At 45.9% G+C, this 15,650-nt stretch overlaps 1 protein-coding gene across 1 annotated transcript in view; it reads right to left on the bottom strand.

The window, feature by feature from the left end:
- The window catches only part of LOC135395974 (caspase-7-like), a 63,810-nt gene extending 62,987 nt beyond the window's left edge, over positions 1–823 (bottom strand). Inside the window, exons 1-2 of the mRNA XM_064627054.1 lie at positions 783–823; positions 559–587 (exon numbers count right to left, since the gene is read on the bottom strand). Of these exons, the coding sequence (XP_064483124.1) occupies positions 559–562 (4 nt within the window). The 5' untranslated portion in view covers positions 563–587; positions 783–823. The remainder of the gene's footprint in view (positions 1–558; positions 588–782) is intronic.
- Positions 824–15,650: the final 14,827 nt, after the last annotated feature.

Genomic DNA, 15,650 nt, shown 5'->3' with positions numbered 1-15,650 from the left:
ATCACATCATGCCCTTCATTCAACATCACATCATTCTCTATGAGGTGATGGTGAATGAAGTCGGTGAAGGCCATCATGAATGAATTCGCCGACCTATGCTAAGAGCGCAGTCGTCCACGCCTCTGAGGCAGTGAACTGGCACGATTTCGCCAGGTTCCGCATGCCGCTAGGTTATCGTACCGGGGAGAAAATACACCTCTCGCATGTTCCAGAAACTTTTGTCGGGGCCTGTACTACAAAGCGTCAGGTGTCGGCCTCCAGTATCCGCAAAACCTTGACACCGATAACCTACCCCAAAATATGGCAGTCGCCTGCTGGGAGCTGAGTATCCGCACATGCTTACTACTCGGAAAAGGTCGATTGATGGGTGCGCGAGTCTTTGTGTAAAATCCAGATAATGTAGAACGTGATACAAATATCTCTTTACTCGAAAATGCAGATAAGTTTGAAAGCACAAAAGGGTTTCTACTGAAACGTCTCGCATGACTGTTGGTTGGAGTCAAATGTGTTTGCCACACACATTTTCACTTTCACAAAAAGAATACACTTTATACTCACTCATTTCGGTTGGAACTGCGTTTTGGCTCCTGTAACGCAAAGGGAAAAAAATCGTATTCTATCACTGATGCAGATGGCACACAAAGCAGACAATAAGTAAAACATCAGATAAAAAAACTCCTGGGGCCCTATCCTGATCAAAGTAATCTACCTCGATTACATGAAATTTTTTCTGTCATTGGTGCACAATCGAAAAATGCGGGAATATTAAAAGTGGTTGTCACCTTCTATCAACCAATCGCCCCACGTGTTACCTTGGAAAGCGACCCGCCTTATCGGTGTTTCCTTCTGAGAATCCGAAGGCCACACCTGTGATCTGCCCGCCCTGCCTTGTTGCTTCGGTGTACTTCGGTTCTTAGGTGTCGGAAACAGAAAACTCTGCCGGCGTAAAACTGAATTGCGTGGAAAATGCGCGGAAAAGCACGCTCGTAATTTCCTTTTTTGCTGTTTGTCATTTTTCTTGACGTACAGGTGTGCAAGACTGCAATGTTTGTGTGACACCGTGATTGTACTTTGCATTTATAATTCGGTATGTGCCCGTGAGATGGCGCTGATGGCAGGCAACAAAACGATGAAAGCGCGAAGTATCATTGCAAAGGGTCGAACGGACAGTGTGGCGCGAGCCGTTAACGCGTTTATGAGAAATCGGTTCGTGCTTCAAATCTTGAGCTTTATTTATGAGCTTTTCTTTATATTTTTCTGTGTGTTCGTGTGCTCGATATGCGAAATTCGCATTTCAATATGCTTCTTTTGCTCGTGAGCTGTGGGGGTGGTAATGATACCGCAAATGAGATAGTTTTACTCAACAAACAGTGAACTGTGATCGATGAGTTTTTTTGTGTGCACACCGCTACGTTGCAATAACATTGATTGTACGACGTACGGCTCGGACAACGCTTCGAAAAGCCCGCCACTTTCACGCATACGATGCCGCGATCGGCGCAGAGAAACGGTGTTACGCGGTGCTTTTCTATCATTATTAAACAAAAACGAAGAAAGATATGAATTTTTTGTTGTGGCGAACGCATACAGACTTTATACAACACAATAAACGGAAATGCACATGCGGACCCATCACGAAACCCATCGCCGCTCAAAGTAATCGACCCTCTTTCGCTACGCTACTTTTCAGCTTTGAAATAATCTTTTACGTCATTGTTACGTCAAAATGACGTAGGGTCACGGTCCGAGATTAGGGCCGAGAGGCTGCGAAGGAAAACTACACTCTTAAAAATGAACTTCACCTCATAGCACGCTCCTAGCCAACCATTATCTCGAATGATATCGTTATCTGCCCTGATTTGTTGAAAACGGGGGGCGTACGCCATTTCTGTGACACTTATGCTGTTCATAATTGTCACAGAAAAGGCGTACGCCCCGTGTTTTCAACAAATCAGGGCAGATAACGATATCATTCGAGACAATGGTTGGCTAGGAGCGTGCTATGCGGTGAAGTTCATTTTTAAGAGTGTAGGTATAAATTTCAATTGAAACGGGCGGGATTTAAGGGCGGAGTATTTCGTGGCAGCCCCGCCCTACAGCTTGCGACGTAAAGTAATCGAGGTCGATTACTTTTGACGAGGATAGGGCCCCTGGCTGCATATACGAGGCGTAATTTCACACAATGTTGCTTTTTCATTGGCGAAGTATTCAGCTTTCCCGCGTTGCAACATCACGCGCGTGAAATTAGGAAGAATTATATATTTTGGATCCCCGTAAAATCCGCGGCTTCCAGTAACAGATTTCGCTTAAGAACAAAATACATAAGAGAATCAACGGCGAACACTCCCAGCTTTCATGTAGCAGACGACATTCCTTCAGGTGTGTTCATTAAAGAAGTGTTCCCCTAGTAAAAAAAGAAAAAACAGCCTGTATCCAGTGTGGAAGCAGCCTTGAAAAGCCATCCCAGGCTGGAGCTGGGCTGGCAAAGGCTGTTTCCATGCTGGGTCTAGTGCTGTTCGAATTTCCATTCTGAAACCATCCAACTTCCATTCGGAAACCAGGATGGTTCCGTGCTGGAGCCGAGCTGGAAATGGGATACTCCAGCGAGTACGCTGGATTGTGCGAGATTCTTCGCTGCGAACGCTGTGAAGATAATGTTGGCTTATATACGAAAAAAAAAAAAAAAGCCGAAATTAATTTTAAAAATGTGTGCAAACAATTTATGCCCACGTATAAAAAATAAATAAAATAATAAAATTAATAAATAAAAGAAAAATAAATAAATAAATACCCAAAAGTGTGGAAGGCTATGCAGAGAACTCCACATACATGAGTAGATTGCAATATATATATGTATATATACACACAGAAGAAATAAGTTCGCACAGAGCACCACCAAAGGAATATTTTCAGATGACTTCATTTAATTCATTTTGAAATTACACAGACACGACTTTTCGAACGGTGGACCGTTCTTTTTCAAGTAAAAAGATGTAATGAGTTGGTCAAACAGAAAACACTGACTTTCGTGTGCTTCGACAGTGGTGGGGGAAGGGAAATCGCAGTGCGTTGAGGTTGCCGAAGGGAGGTCATAAATTCTGTGGGCGGGGTCCTGTCGAGTGTGTTTCGCACGTGGGTGGAGGTTTTTTTTTTTTTTGGGGGGGGGGGGTCTTTCCCTAAGACGCATTTGTGTGGAAAGGACTCGTTTGCGTCGCGTAAACGGGTGTAGCTTTTTGTTGTGTTGTAGGCGTTATTATTTCTTCATGTTTTTCACAGTGGACAGCGATCCCGGGCGTTCGTTTAGTGCCGGATTGAATTTATGTATTAAAAATGATTCCTTTATTTCACGATCCCTATCGCTCTTGAATCTGGATTGTAATATGGCAATAGAGAGTTTCTCAATCGCATGTTCTGGAAGGGCCATATGCCTAGACAGCGGGAGTTCCGGTTTTGTTTTGGTGTGGGACTTGTGGTTGTTGAAGCGAATTCTGAATGATGTGCAGGTTTGTCCAATGTATTGAGCTTGGCATATGGTGCAATGTAGAAGGTATATTACATTTTGAGTCCCACAGTCAAAAGTGCCATTGATATGGAATTTGAAGTTTGTGGTGGTGCTGGTAACATCCCGTGCTGACAACATGAGGGGACAAATTTTGCAGCGGGGTTTTTTGCAAGGGCTGCAGCCAAGGAATTCTTTTTGTTCCCTCGTGACTTTTGAGTTCACCAGTACGTCCCGTAGGTTTCGCGGTCGTCTATAAACAATCTTGGGAGCCTCTGGGAAGACTTCCCGAAGATGTTCAGATTGGTGCAGAATATTGAGATGGCGTTTCAGAATGGATCCGATGCCAGCTACATTTTGATTGTAGGTTAAAGTTAAGCTCGGCGCGCAGTACTCATCGGTTTTTGAGGAAGCTGTGGGCTGGTTGGGACCTAAACGCCGAGCTTTTTCAATTGCGTCATTAACGACATCGGGAGGGTAGTTGCGATCGGTGAATGCGTGCCGTAGATCACCTAGGTTTTGCTCGAGGTCGCTGTCCTCTGTGCAGATACGCCGGTATCTGCATGCTTGACTATAAGGTAGAGAGAGTTTGCAGCGACGGGGGTGTGAGCTATTAAAGTGTAAGTATTGCTGACTGTCAGTTGGTTTTCGGCACACCTTAGTTTCCAGTGATTGGTCCCTGACTCTTACTGTGACGTCCAGAAAGTTCGTAGTTGTGGTCGAATAGTGGTGGGTGAAATTGATGCTGGGGTGCGCGTTGTTGAAGTCCCGAATGAATTCCAGTAGTGAACTCTCAGTGTTGTCCCAGATTATGAATATGTCATCGATATACCTCTTATAGAGAAATGGTCTGATGTGGCACCGCGACAGAAAACATGTTTCCAATTTACCCATGAAGATGTTCGCGTAGCTTGGGGTTTGTACCCATAGCTGTGCCATTTATCTGGACGTAGTGTTGGCCATTAAATTCGAAGTTGTTCAGCGTTAGTATCATTTCCAATAGTACCTTCAGTGTGGCGCTGTCCACGTGGTAGGGACTGTCCGACGGTGATTTCGTGTAGGCTTCCACGACCGCCTCGATGCCGTTAGAGTGGGGAATATTAGTGTAGAGGGACGCTACATCAAGGGTGACAAGGAACAGTTCTCAGGTAGTTTGAGGTTGCGAATGGTCTTGGTTGGTTGGTTTGGTTGGTTTGGTTGGAAAATGGTTGGTTTCTTTCACATATGACTGAAGGGTGGGGGGATGTCCTTGATGAGGTAGTCCACAAGCGTTGACAAGTTCTCTGTCACTGTGTTTTTGCCAGATATGATGGGTCTGCCTGGATTGCCCGGCTTGTGAATCTTGGGTAACAGATAAAAGCGACCAGCTTTCGGAGATTGTGGAGGGAGTTGGTTATGTGTATCAGGCGTGATTTTTTTGTTATCACGGAGGTCGGTTAGGGTCCTCTCGATCTTTGACGCATAGTCTGGTGTGGGATCGCGATCAAGCCTCTCATAAAACGTTGTGTCTTCCAGTTGGCGGGCTCCCTCGCGAATATATGCGTCAGTGTCCATGACCACAATAGCACCTCCCTTGTCCGCGGGTTTGATGACAATGTCCTTTCGTTTCTCAAGATGGCTGAGTGCTTTGCGTTCTTCACTTGACAGATTTTGTCGTGGGGGTCCTTTTTTGGACGTTACTTTGAGGATATCCTTTTGCACAGCTTGGATGTAATCATCGAGATGGCGGTCCCTGTGTTCAGGGGGTGACCAGCTGGAACCTGTTTTGAAAGGGGAAGCCGTCTGTCTGGAGTTCTCTTTATCGTGGAAAAATTCCCTCAGGCGCAGTTTACGGGCAAAGTTTTCAAGATCTGTGTGCAGTTGGAATTCGTTCAATCCTGTTGTACTTGGACAGTCCTTTTAGGAGAGTCCTTTTGATAGAAGGCGTTCCTCGATGTCTGTTAGCGTTACTGATGAGAGATTTACCATGGATTTGGGGGGACTGTAAGAACGTCCTGCCAAAGGTGGTTCAATAATGACCTTCGTCGGGTCCTGAGGCGACTGCACAGTTCCCTGGTGTGCCGACGGAAGATCGCGTTCCATTTTTCTGTCCTTTACTGTCCGCAAGGCATTGGATTTTTTTGTCTGAAAATCAGCGAGAGCGCGTAGACGTCAGAAGTGAGGTCATTTCGTGTTGCTTTTTTCGTAGGTCGATGAGTTGATCTTCGCAGTGGCGTGATGCAATAGAGAGAAGGGCGAGCGACGCATCATGTAAGACAGCTTCCCACATGTTTGACCAACTCATTATATCTTTTCACTTGAAAAAGAACGGTCCACCGTTCGAAACGTCGTGTCTGTGTAATTTCAAAATGAATTAAATGAAGTCATCTGAAAATATTCCTTTGGTGGTGCTCTGTGCGAACTTATTTCTTCTGTGTATTAATACGGCGCCGTCTGAATCTTCAAGACCTTCAAGAATATATATATATATATATATGTATTGTTGATTGGCTTTACGCTGCGAGACATGAGTTTTCCCGGTCTGTCATACTGAAACTATAGCCACAATGCTCCCATCGTAACATGCGACCAACCGCCATCGGCATCAACTCAGAATCTGCAACTGATCTCTATGGCTGCGTTCCAATACCCAGGTTAGTCGACTGTAGGGCTGCCTAGCGGTCTAACCGGAAGTGCCGCCATGTTCAAGGTACTGTAAAGCAGTAGACAGGCATGATATGCCGGTGATCTGGCTAGAGACTTTATTGCTTCTAAATACCATATGCGGAACCATACGACCGACAACGCGCTATAAATATTTTTAATTTGCCATGAAAGATGCGGCATAGTGGAGCGGTGCGACGCCTGGTGTCAAACAACCCCCTGTACAGCGGGCAACACTGAAAATTGGTATTACACACTATTACATCGAAACTACATTATATTTGTAACCATATTATTAGTTTTCCTGTTTACCTATGCATTCGGAAACCCCTGTTAACAGTTTAACCTGTTAACCCCTGTTTTTGCGAAGTAACCCAGCGCTGGCCGCTGTTCGATGGAGGCTCTCCCTACCTCCCTACTTCTCTGCTGCGCCTGCGCGCTCCTTCTGTTCGCGGCCTCTTTCGAACGAACAAACTCTCTCTGTGAACCTCTTTGAACAAACAAGTCCCGACGCTGTCTGGCTTCTTGAACGTCTGACACATTGTTTTTTCAACTGCTCAGCATTTCATTTCAGTTCGCTTATCCGTTTATCCTCAGATGTGGATCGTTGTGTGGATTGCAGGGGCGGATTTTATGGTGGATTCTGGTGGATTGTTATGTCGGGCCCAGTGTTATACGCATGCAATGTGGTTGCCGCCGTATGTGTCAGGAGTACGGATTCATTTCGAATACCTAGTACAGTGTTGCCCGTAATCTTTAATTATAATTTTCTAATTAATTGCACCGTCGATTGGAACGAAACTTGCGCAGTTTTTGTCCTGGTGGCTTGGACTATCGAATGGCAACACTAAATGACATTTGATCGGTGTTGCTTTACAGTGCCTTTAAGTCTCGTTCCAAATCTCGCCAAGTCCGCTATTCAGTCGGCTACCGTCTGACGCTCGTCGATGCAGTCTAGTTATACGCCTGACCATCTGACAGCCGGGATGGAGACTCGCGTTGACGGTACCAGCGTGCCCGCTGTTTCTGCTGGCTTTAAATGTAAAGTTGCACATAGTGTATGTTTTTTAAAACTGCTTAGAGAGTTGCAACACATGTTTAGTTGTGAAGGTGACATTTTATGCACGATGTCCTACAAACTTAGCGCATTAGAGTCCTGCTGCGCTTGCGCCGTACGCATTTCTTGCGTGAGCAACGAGATGGCGCCAGAGGCGCCTCGGCTATGCAAGCCTGTTCCAATACTGACAAGCAAAGGGGTCTACTCAGCAGCCTTGTCAGGCGGCTTCGCGGGCGCGAGACATTGGAACGCAGCCTATTGCTCGTTCTCGTAACGCCTATGGCTGCGTTCCAATACCTCGCGCCCGCGAAGCCGCCTGACTAGGCAGCTGAGTAGACCCCTTTGCTTGTCACTATTGGGACAGACTTGCCTAGCCGAGGCGCCTGAGGCGCCATCTCGTTGTTGAACGATGTTGTTCATAACTGTCACAAAAGAGGCGTACGCCTCCCGTTTTCAACAAAGTGCAGATAACGATATCATTCCAGATGATGGTTGGCTAGGAACGTGCTATGCGGTGAAGTTCAGTTTTAAGAGTGTATGTGCGGTCCAGCCTATACTATAGAGATCAGTGGAATCTGCTTCGAACTGGGAAACGTCGGTTGTCGCGTTGGCGTCGAAGGCGCAGCCATGTAACTTAGATGTTTCCTCCTGCGTTTCACCTTCGCCGACAGTATAGAAGTGTGAGCGTCTTTGCATTTGTGTAGTGGTGTGCTCTGTTATGCATTTTGTTCCTGAACTCGTGCACGAGCTCCATTACGACAAAGGGTAAGTTGCGGGTGCTCTACGGTTGATCCTCAAGTCCGAAATCTGAACCATGAGGTGCAGTAGTGACCCGATACTTATCTATAGTTATCTTAACTGCCTACATGATGTGTCATTCTCCGGCTTGCACGGGGCGGACTTACTTTGTCGGACAGTTAAATGAGAACAAGCGACTGAGAAGTGACCTTTGTGAGTTCGCACATGCATCAAATTGTGTGATATCACATTATCGTCTCATAGTGTTGCCACTGTAGCTGGCAAAAGCTGCCGAAATCAGGCCAGTTCACTGCCTCAGAGGGGTGGACGACTGCGCTCTTAGCGACACACAGCGGTAGTTTCGGAATGATTACTGTTGTATGTGCCCGCGAAGCGAGTTGGATTTAACTGTTGTGCTCGTCAAGAATTCTTGACTCATAGTCAGTTGTTTATCAATCAATCAGTTATCAATGTCGCGTCAATTGTTTATCAGCTCGTCACGCGTCGTGCATAATAAAGCAACTGTTTACCAGATACATTTCTTTCACTTGTCTACATATCATGGCTTTCCAATAAAATCAATACACCGTAAGGTGTTGCCACTATGATTGATCCTTGTTATCACGATGATAGCGGCGACTCCCTGTCTCAACAATCGTTGAATCACGTGTTGTTGGCGAGCACGACAGTAAAATCCAACTCACTTCGCGGGCACATACAACAGAAATCATACCGAAACTACCGCTGTGTGTCGCTCAGAGCGCAGTCGTCCACCCCTCTGAGGCAGTGAACTGGCCTGATTTCGCCATCTTCCGCTTGCCGCTAGGGTGTCGTACCGAGGAGAAAATACACCGCTCGCGTGTTCCGTAAACTTTTTTCGGGACCTGTACACTACTTCTGGTATATCTGTTATCATACTGGGGTGTTAGTTATTCTTGTTAAAATGAATATTTGAATTTATTGCTGATTGTCACTATATTCATTTGTTAGCGTGCTTCCAGCTTTGCTTTGTGCAGCAACTTCTACTTGAGCGGAACCTTCTGCCTTGGAACATGGGTTCCAGCAGAAGGTAGGCTGAAGTGGAAGCACTCCTACATCGGGACCCGATAATCCAGCTGGAGACATGCTGCATATCCAGCCTTGTTCCAGCCTGCGTCCACTGTGTAACACGTTCTAGATCAGTCTTTCTCCGGCTGGATGCAGCCTGTTTCTAGCCTGGTACAAGCCCGTTTACAGGCTAGATCCAGTCAAATTGCAGGCCAATAATCCAGCTGGAATTCCCACTGCATTTCCAGCTGGAATTTTTACTAGGGTCACCCTTGGTTATCTTATGTATTACCTCTACCTGGATGCCTTACTGTGTCTCCTCATCTACATTGAACAAAAAACGTGTGTAGACACACGCTGCATCTGTAGATGCGTGAGTCATGAGTCAGATAATGAAATGTATGAAATGAAACGTACCATGTGGCCGCACCACTAGCTTCTGTTATCTCTCTCCCCCGAGCAATATAGCAATAAAGTATCTGATAGTAGGACCATTCCTGTTTACACGCAATATCCGCAGGAAGAGCCATGTACTAAAAGTCGCGTGCAATGGGAGTGGACGGTATGCGTCTTATCGGTGTTCTTTAGCTTCAAGAGCCCGTTCATGGCCTTCCACCTACGCGTCGACCACTACCATCGCATCCGACTTTCAGTGCAGCTCGAAGCAGAGTTAACTTGAACACGCCTCGGACCTGCGGAGCGGGGAGAGAACCACCCTACCCGCGGTTACAGGGAAATAGTTCTTTGCACATGTCTTGCTGGTGTGTCCGCCTTGCCATGGACTGTGGACTCAACATTGCTTTACCAGTACATCCTCGCGATGCCGGCTAGCCTACACCTCTTACATAATCTCCGCAAAACCAAACAAACGTCGCCATGGTAACAGCTGACGGTAATGCGATGACGTCTCAACAGCTCATAGCAAGGCGGATCCCCCGACCCGCAGCACAAGCGGATCTCTTTCCCTTTACAGGGTTCGCCAAGATAAACTTGTAACAATGATAGAGCAAATAGGAACACTGTCAGTAGATGTTAGAGGACGTGTTAGGCCACAAAATTTCATGTCGATAATGCCACGTAGTATCTTTATCTGCGGATATGTGGTGAAAATGGAAAAAAAAGCCAACATTATTTGATTTGATTTTTAAAAGGAAAAAATTGAGATGTTAGTCTCGAGCTACTCGGGGATGGCTACTCCAGGACGCATTATTGAGAAAGGAAAGAGAAACTACACCCAGCTAATCGGCCATACCTCTGCTTCAGCTCCTTCCCGTCAGATGGCGAAACGGACGAGCGCGGCACTGTCAGACGACATCGAAACCACTGATCTCTATATAGTATAGGCTGGACCGCTCATGGGGTGCGCCACTGAGTGGTCGCCGGCGGTCATACCTGTGGCCCCATCGCATATCCTGTCGTGTGCGTTTAGGTCAAGGAGGGCTGCCTGCTCTTTTTTTTTTTTTTCGTTTGAATTTCCTTAAAATTAACGAGCATGTCATGCCAGTTTGTTCAGTTTTGAGTACACTTCACTCACGGACACGGAAAGAAGGATAATTTTTCGCTGGTAAGCTTTCCATTTTGAGGGAAAATCGTGTTTATTCGTATCGCGTGCATCTGGCAACTCGGACTTGGCTGCATTGCTACTTCGCTGGCGCCATTACGTACTAAGAAAGTATGTGTGGCTGCTCCTATAAATCTCAAAACCATGTATTTTCTATCAACAATGCACTTGTGCTTTACACGTTCCCTTCACAGTCGCCCAGCCATGCCGAAGAAGCGGATGCAGAACCTGCGCCAATATGTCAATTTGTTCCAGTGTTCTTTTAATTTGTGAGGTATGATGGAAGTAAATAAACTGCTGTGTTAACCTCGTATGTGCAGTCGCTCCTACAGCGTGTGTGAGAAGTCACGCGTGTGCATGCTCTTCTTGCAGAACGCTTCGAATTTCTGTAACTAAATACGCTGACAGCTGAACAGCTGCAACGCACTCGTGACAACAACCATATTCGAAGATGAGGGATGGCGAGTTTCATCGCCACGAGCGGTATCTCTACCCGATTGCTGGTGGTGATGTGGTGAATGCAATAATGATCCCCTTCACAGTAAATATCGAAGTGCTTACAGTAGAACACACATACACTCGTAGAGCATCATACGATTATGGAAAAAGACAAACGGGAAACACACAGCACCAAACGAAAACCACACAATATCGAACGAAAACCACGTGACACCACAGGAAAACCACACAATAATGAACGAAAACTACAGAACACCACAGGAAAACCACATAACGAACGAAAAACGCAGAACACCGCACGTGAACAGAACAACAGACAAAAACCGCACACACAAAAAAAAGAAAAAAAGGAAAATGGAACTGCAAGAACAAACAGTGTAAACCCTTTAACAACTAATTAATTTTATAGGCTTGCATTTATCGAATTTCTTCATGCGTATGCTTCCCGTGCACGACACTAACAATTCCACATTCGGAGTACAGGCAGCGGAGAAGAAACAGAAAGCAATTACCATTAAAGACTACAGGAACACCGCTGAAGCACGGTTGGAATACATCAGCACACTGACTGCTAAGGATCGCTTCCCCTTGTTTCCTATGCGGCCGGGTGCCGCACCTCTGTCCACGAGCCACACTCTTAAAAATGAACTTCACCGCATAGCACGCTCCTAGCCAACCACTATCTCGAATGCTATCGTTATCTGCCCTGATTTGTTGAAAACGGTAGGCGTACGCCTTTTTTGTGACAATTATGAACGGCATGAGTGTCACAAAATGGGACAATTTTAGTGTTGGGTTCCTTCGGGAAGGAACATTACATTTTTCAACACAACATATTGAACTCATGTACCATGCATCCTCCTGAGAGCTATAAATCATCCTAAATACAGATGCTGAATAATTTTAAGTGCGCCTAGACGAGCTGTACGAAGAGGTACCTCTTGTTAGGATGTTGGGTACTTGAAGCCTGTGGCAGTTTCTGTGTGGAAGGCTTGCCAGATCATGTTCACTGCAGAGGCTGGGATGACCATGCTCTTGTTTCTTTCCAAAGCTTGTGGTAAAAGCACCTTGGCGATACGCAGTATATCCGTGTCGTCTACACAGACTGTACATAAAATATATTTTAGGCAAATAGGTAACGGGTCACGTACAGGGTGTGTGTCGTGCCATTTCCACATGTACTTGAGAGCGACTGCAATTTATCTGCACACACCCTGCATATTACAACACATGCTGTATTCTCTTAGAAACCAACATTTTTTTTTTTTTACTTTTCAGTGAATCGAAAGTAAGAACACTCAATATCGCTAAAAGCTTACGCTAAAGACCTAAGCACAGGGCAATACATAAATGGTGTCTTAAAGGAGCTCGGAAAGCACTTTAATCACTACCATTTTTCTGAACCAAGCGGTTCGTAAGCTTATTAAAATGCACCATGCGAAGTAATTCTATCAACAGATGCACAAATATCGCAGAATTCGATTTTGAAAATCGCGACCGTGCGCAACGGTGGCAATACCCGAAACGAGCCGTCGAGCCGCTTGCGTCATTTTGACGTCAGAAAAGTGGAGCGGCTAATTGGTTTCAAAGAATGTCGTCTGCTATTTTTCACTCGTAACCCCCCGCAACGCTGGAAGAGGTTTCTTTTTGCTTTCTCTTTGGTTTATCAGATACAGTAAACGAAGATTGGTCTAGAGACACTGTTCAAGGTTAGGCCGTGAGATTGTAGACGCCATCCTCATTGAACTCCTCGAGCGAAGTCAACCAAAAATCGGTCAACCTCTCCATGCTTGACCTTGCTTTCCTTAAAGCGACCTTCCGGAGTAGGTGGATTATAAAAATAAACTTCAGGTACCAGTTAACGCTGTTCTGTCCGTGTCTGTGTTTTGTATGCTGGTTGGTTGGTTGGTGGTTGGTAAAATAACAAGGGGAGGTTGAATTCGCGCAAGCGAATTCTGCTACCCCCAAAAAAACGGAAACGGTACGATTGTACGGTGTATGTTGTTCGTTATCGTGGTGACTGTTTCTTGTTGTGTTGTTGGTGGCAATACGCATAAACACAGTGCACCACTAAGCGCTGCTTCAGTTCAAGCCTCAAAATGATCGCTGCATCGCTATGACCACTAATTCAGTTTGCTATGTCACTGTATCAATATTCAGACGCAGACTACAAATGCACTGAAACAACACGTGACTAGCGTAAATTTTAGCTGACTATAAAATGCACATGTCGCGCGCGGAAAACTGCCAACGGCAAACTGTGACTAACCCAGCCGTAATATTGCAAGCACACAACTAATCAACATGCCGCCTTGCTAAGCCAAATGGCTGCTAAAATGTGTCTTTCGTTCGCTAAGACGACTTGGGCACATATAGAAAACCCCTGAATTTGAGTGGTTAAATAGAAATGTTATCTTCTTAATCGCGGCATATCATCTTACGAAGCAGCATTTCCCCTGTTTTTCCATGTTTCCAGAACATGAATTTCGAGAACGGGGGTTTCACGGCCAGGAATATCGAGGTCCTCCCTTATTCATCCCTTGACAGGGAGAAAGCAGGGGGAAAGAAAACCCAAAGAAAGAAAAGAAATCCAGTCAGCACTGACCCCGATAGAAGTGCGGTCACCGCTTTCAACTTTTATTACGTCACCAATGACGTTTTTTTCATTCTCCTCCTCGTTTGACCCGGAGGAGCGAGTCGAGTGGGAACACGCTCGGCAATGTTCAACTGTCTTTTTTACGAACAACATCGCGTACAGAGAAAAGTTTCATGTTAATCATCAAGTTAAGTTGCCTGCTTCCACAACGTGTTCGGAACGGAAAATTTTTGAGATGGCTTTCAGAGCACACTGACAATTACACAGTTGCCTGTATTGCTTTTCTCCAATTCACAGTTCTGTACTGTGTCGTCTTTTAGGTGCTGCACCCTGTACTGTAGTTTTTAGCGACTTTAATGCAGGACCAAACCAATTTTGAGCGCCCAAATTTTCAAGGGACTCTGACCAGAAGCTCGACAAATCTTTCGTTTGCATCTATTACGAAGCTATAATATGCCTCCAAGCCACACGCGAAATATTTTGGCTGTGCGCGGCAGCAAAGTTTGCCAAACGGGGAGCTGAAAACCGGCTTCGCTTTTCCTCCTAAACTCGCGCAATCGGCGCCGAAATGTAGCCTCTTTGTAGCGGGCATCCTCCAATTTCCGTATGACTGACGAAAGCACGAAGTCCATGTTTCATTGGGCGCCCGGACCGGAAGTTCTGTTATGTGTGTGTGGGAGAGATTTATTAGACGGATTTCAGTTCTGTTATTAGTGAGTTTGTGAGAGCGGCGGCATCCGTCCGCGGAAAGCGATCTTCAATATGGACGTCGAAGCAAGAAATGTGGAGACTTCGAGCCCAGAGCATTTTTCTGACCTTTCTGCGATGGAGAAGGAAATTCTGTGTGCTGACCAGCCTTGCATTCGAAGCGTCGCCGATGCCGCGAATGCGAGCCGAAGTCAAAGCTGTACGAACATCAGTCACAGATGAAGCAAATAGCATCAGTCGCCTGTCTGCAACAGACAGGTAAGCGATGAGCTTTTTAACGCACACTGTGATGACACGTGTGCCAGTGTGACACGTTCTCTGAAATTTCGTGTCCTCATATTTAATGCGCACTTGCTGTTTATGGTGCCGGTGGGGCTGGTGTGTCATAATGCCGAATGAGATAGAGTGCTTGTGCTGCAAGGAGCTCGAAAACACTGCCGAATGACTGCATTAAAACCCAAGAAGATTTCCAACTTCTATGCTTCAATATGACTGTCCTGAAGGTGGCATATTTTGAACTCCGTGGGCAGCGTGAATCTATGATCGACTATATTCACAAGTAAGTCACATGTGTCCTTGTCCAACGATGTTAAAATTTGGGCGCTCAAAACTTGTTTGGTCCTGCAAAGGCTACGGCCTCACTCCCCTCTTAAAAAGAGGCAACTTTGTACCAGACCTGTAGCTCTCATTTTCATCTGTTGGTCGTGAAACGTGTGCCATTCGGAAGCTATGATCCTTGACTTGGGGGAACCGTCTTCCGATTTGCGGCCAGGCATGCGGTTGCGGCGCCACAAGTCCCGGAACATGCAAATATATCCGATTATGGGTGGTCTTTTTACGAATCTGGCGCAAAAGGGAGAGCAGATAGCGGCGCACAATTTGTTGCGTTGTGTTGTTCTATGATACGTGGAGGGTGAACCGTCTCGCTCTTATTGGTATATGACGCCGATAATCCGACAGCGCCTTCAGAAAAACATGAAAAAATGCCTTTCTTTGGCCCTGTTTCGATGTGTTCTAATGTCACCACACAAGCCTAAAAGTGGCAGTGCATGGACAATTATGCGCAAAACAATTGTTTAAAATTTCAGCATGATTGGAAGAGCATAGAGCAGGTTATTTTGTTCCGAAGCCATTCCAAAATATTCAGACCAAACCGAAACTATACAAGATTTCCAGTGGCCACATCGTGGCTGAGCATGCAACTACCGTGTGATCAACTCCAGTATTCTGCGGAAGGTGGTGCTTGCGTCACCTCTGTTTGTTATGTCACGTTGATTGCGTACTGCCAAGGGGATGAAACTCGCGAGTTCACTTGCGGACTAAAGTGAGGCGCTGCGAGCTT

The sequence above is a fragment of the Ornithodoros turicata genome, chromosome 5 (assembly GCF_037126465.1).
Source record: "Ornithodoros turicata isolate Travis chromosome 5, ASM3712646v1, whole genome shotgun sequence".
In the NCBI taxonomy this organism is placed as follows: Eukaryota; Metazoa; Arthropoda; class Arachnida; order Ixodida; family Argasidae; genus Ornithodoros; species Ornithodoros turicata.
This window is presented reverse-complemented; position numbering and strand designations above follow the sequence as displayed.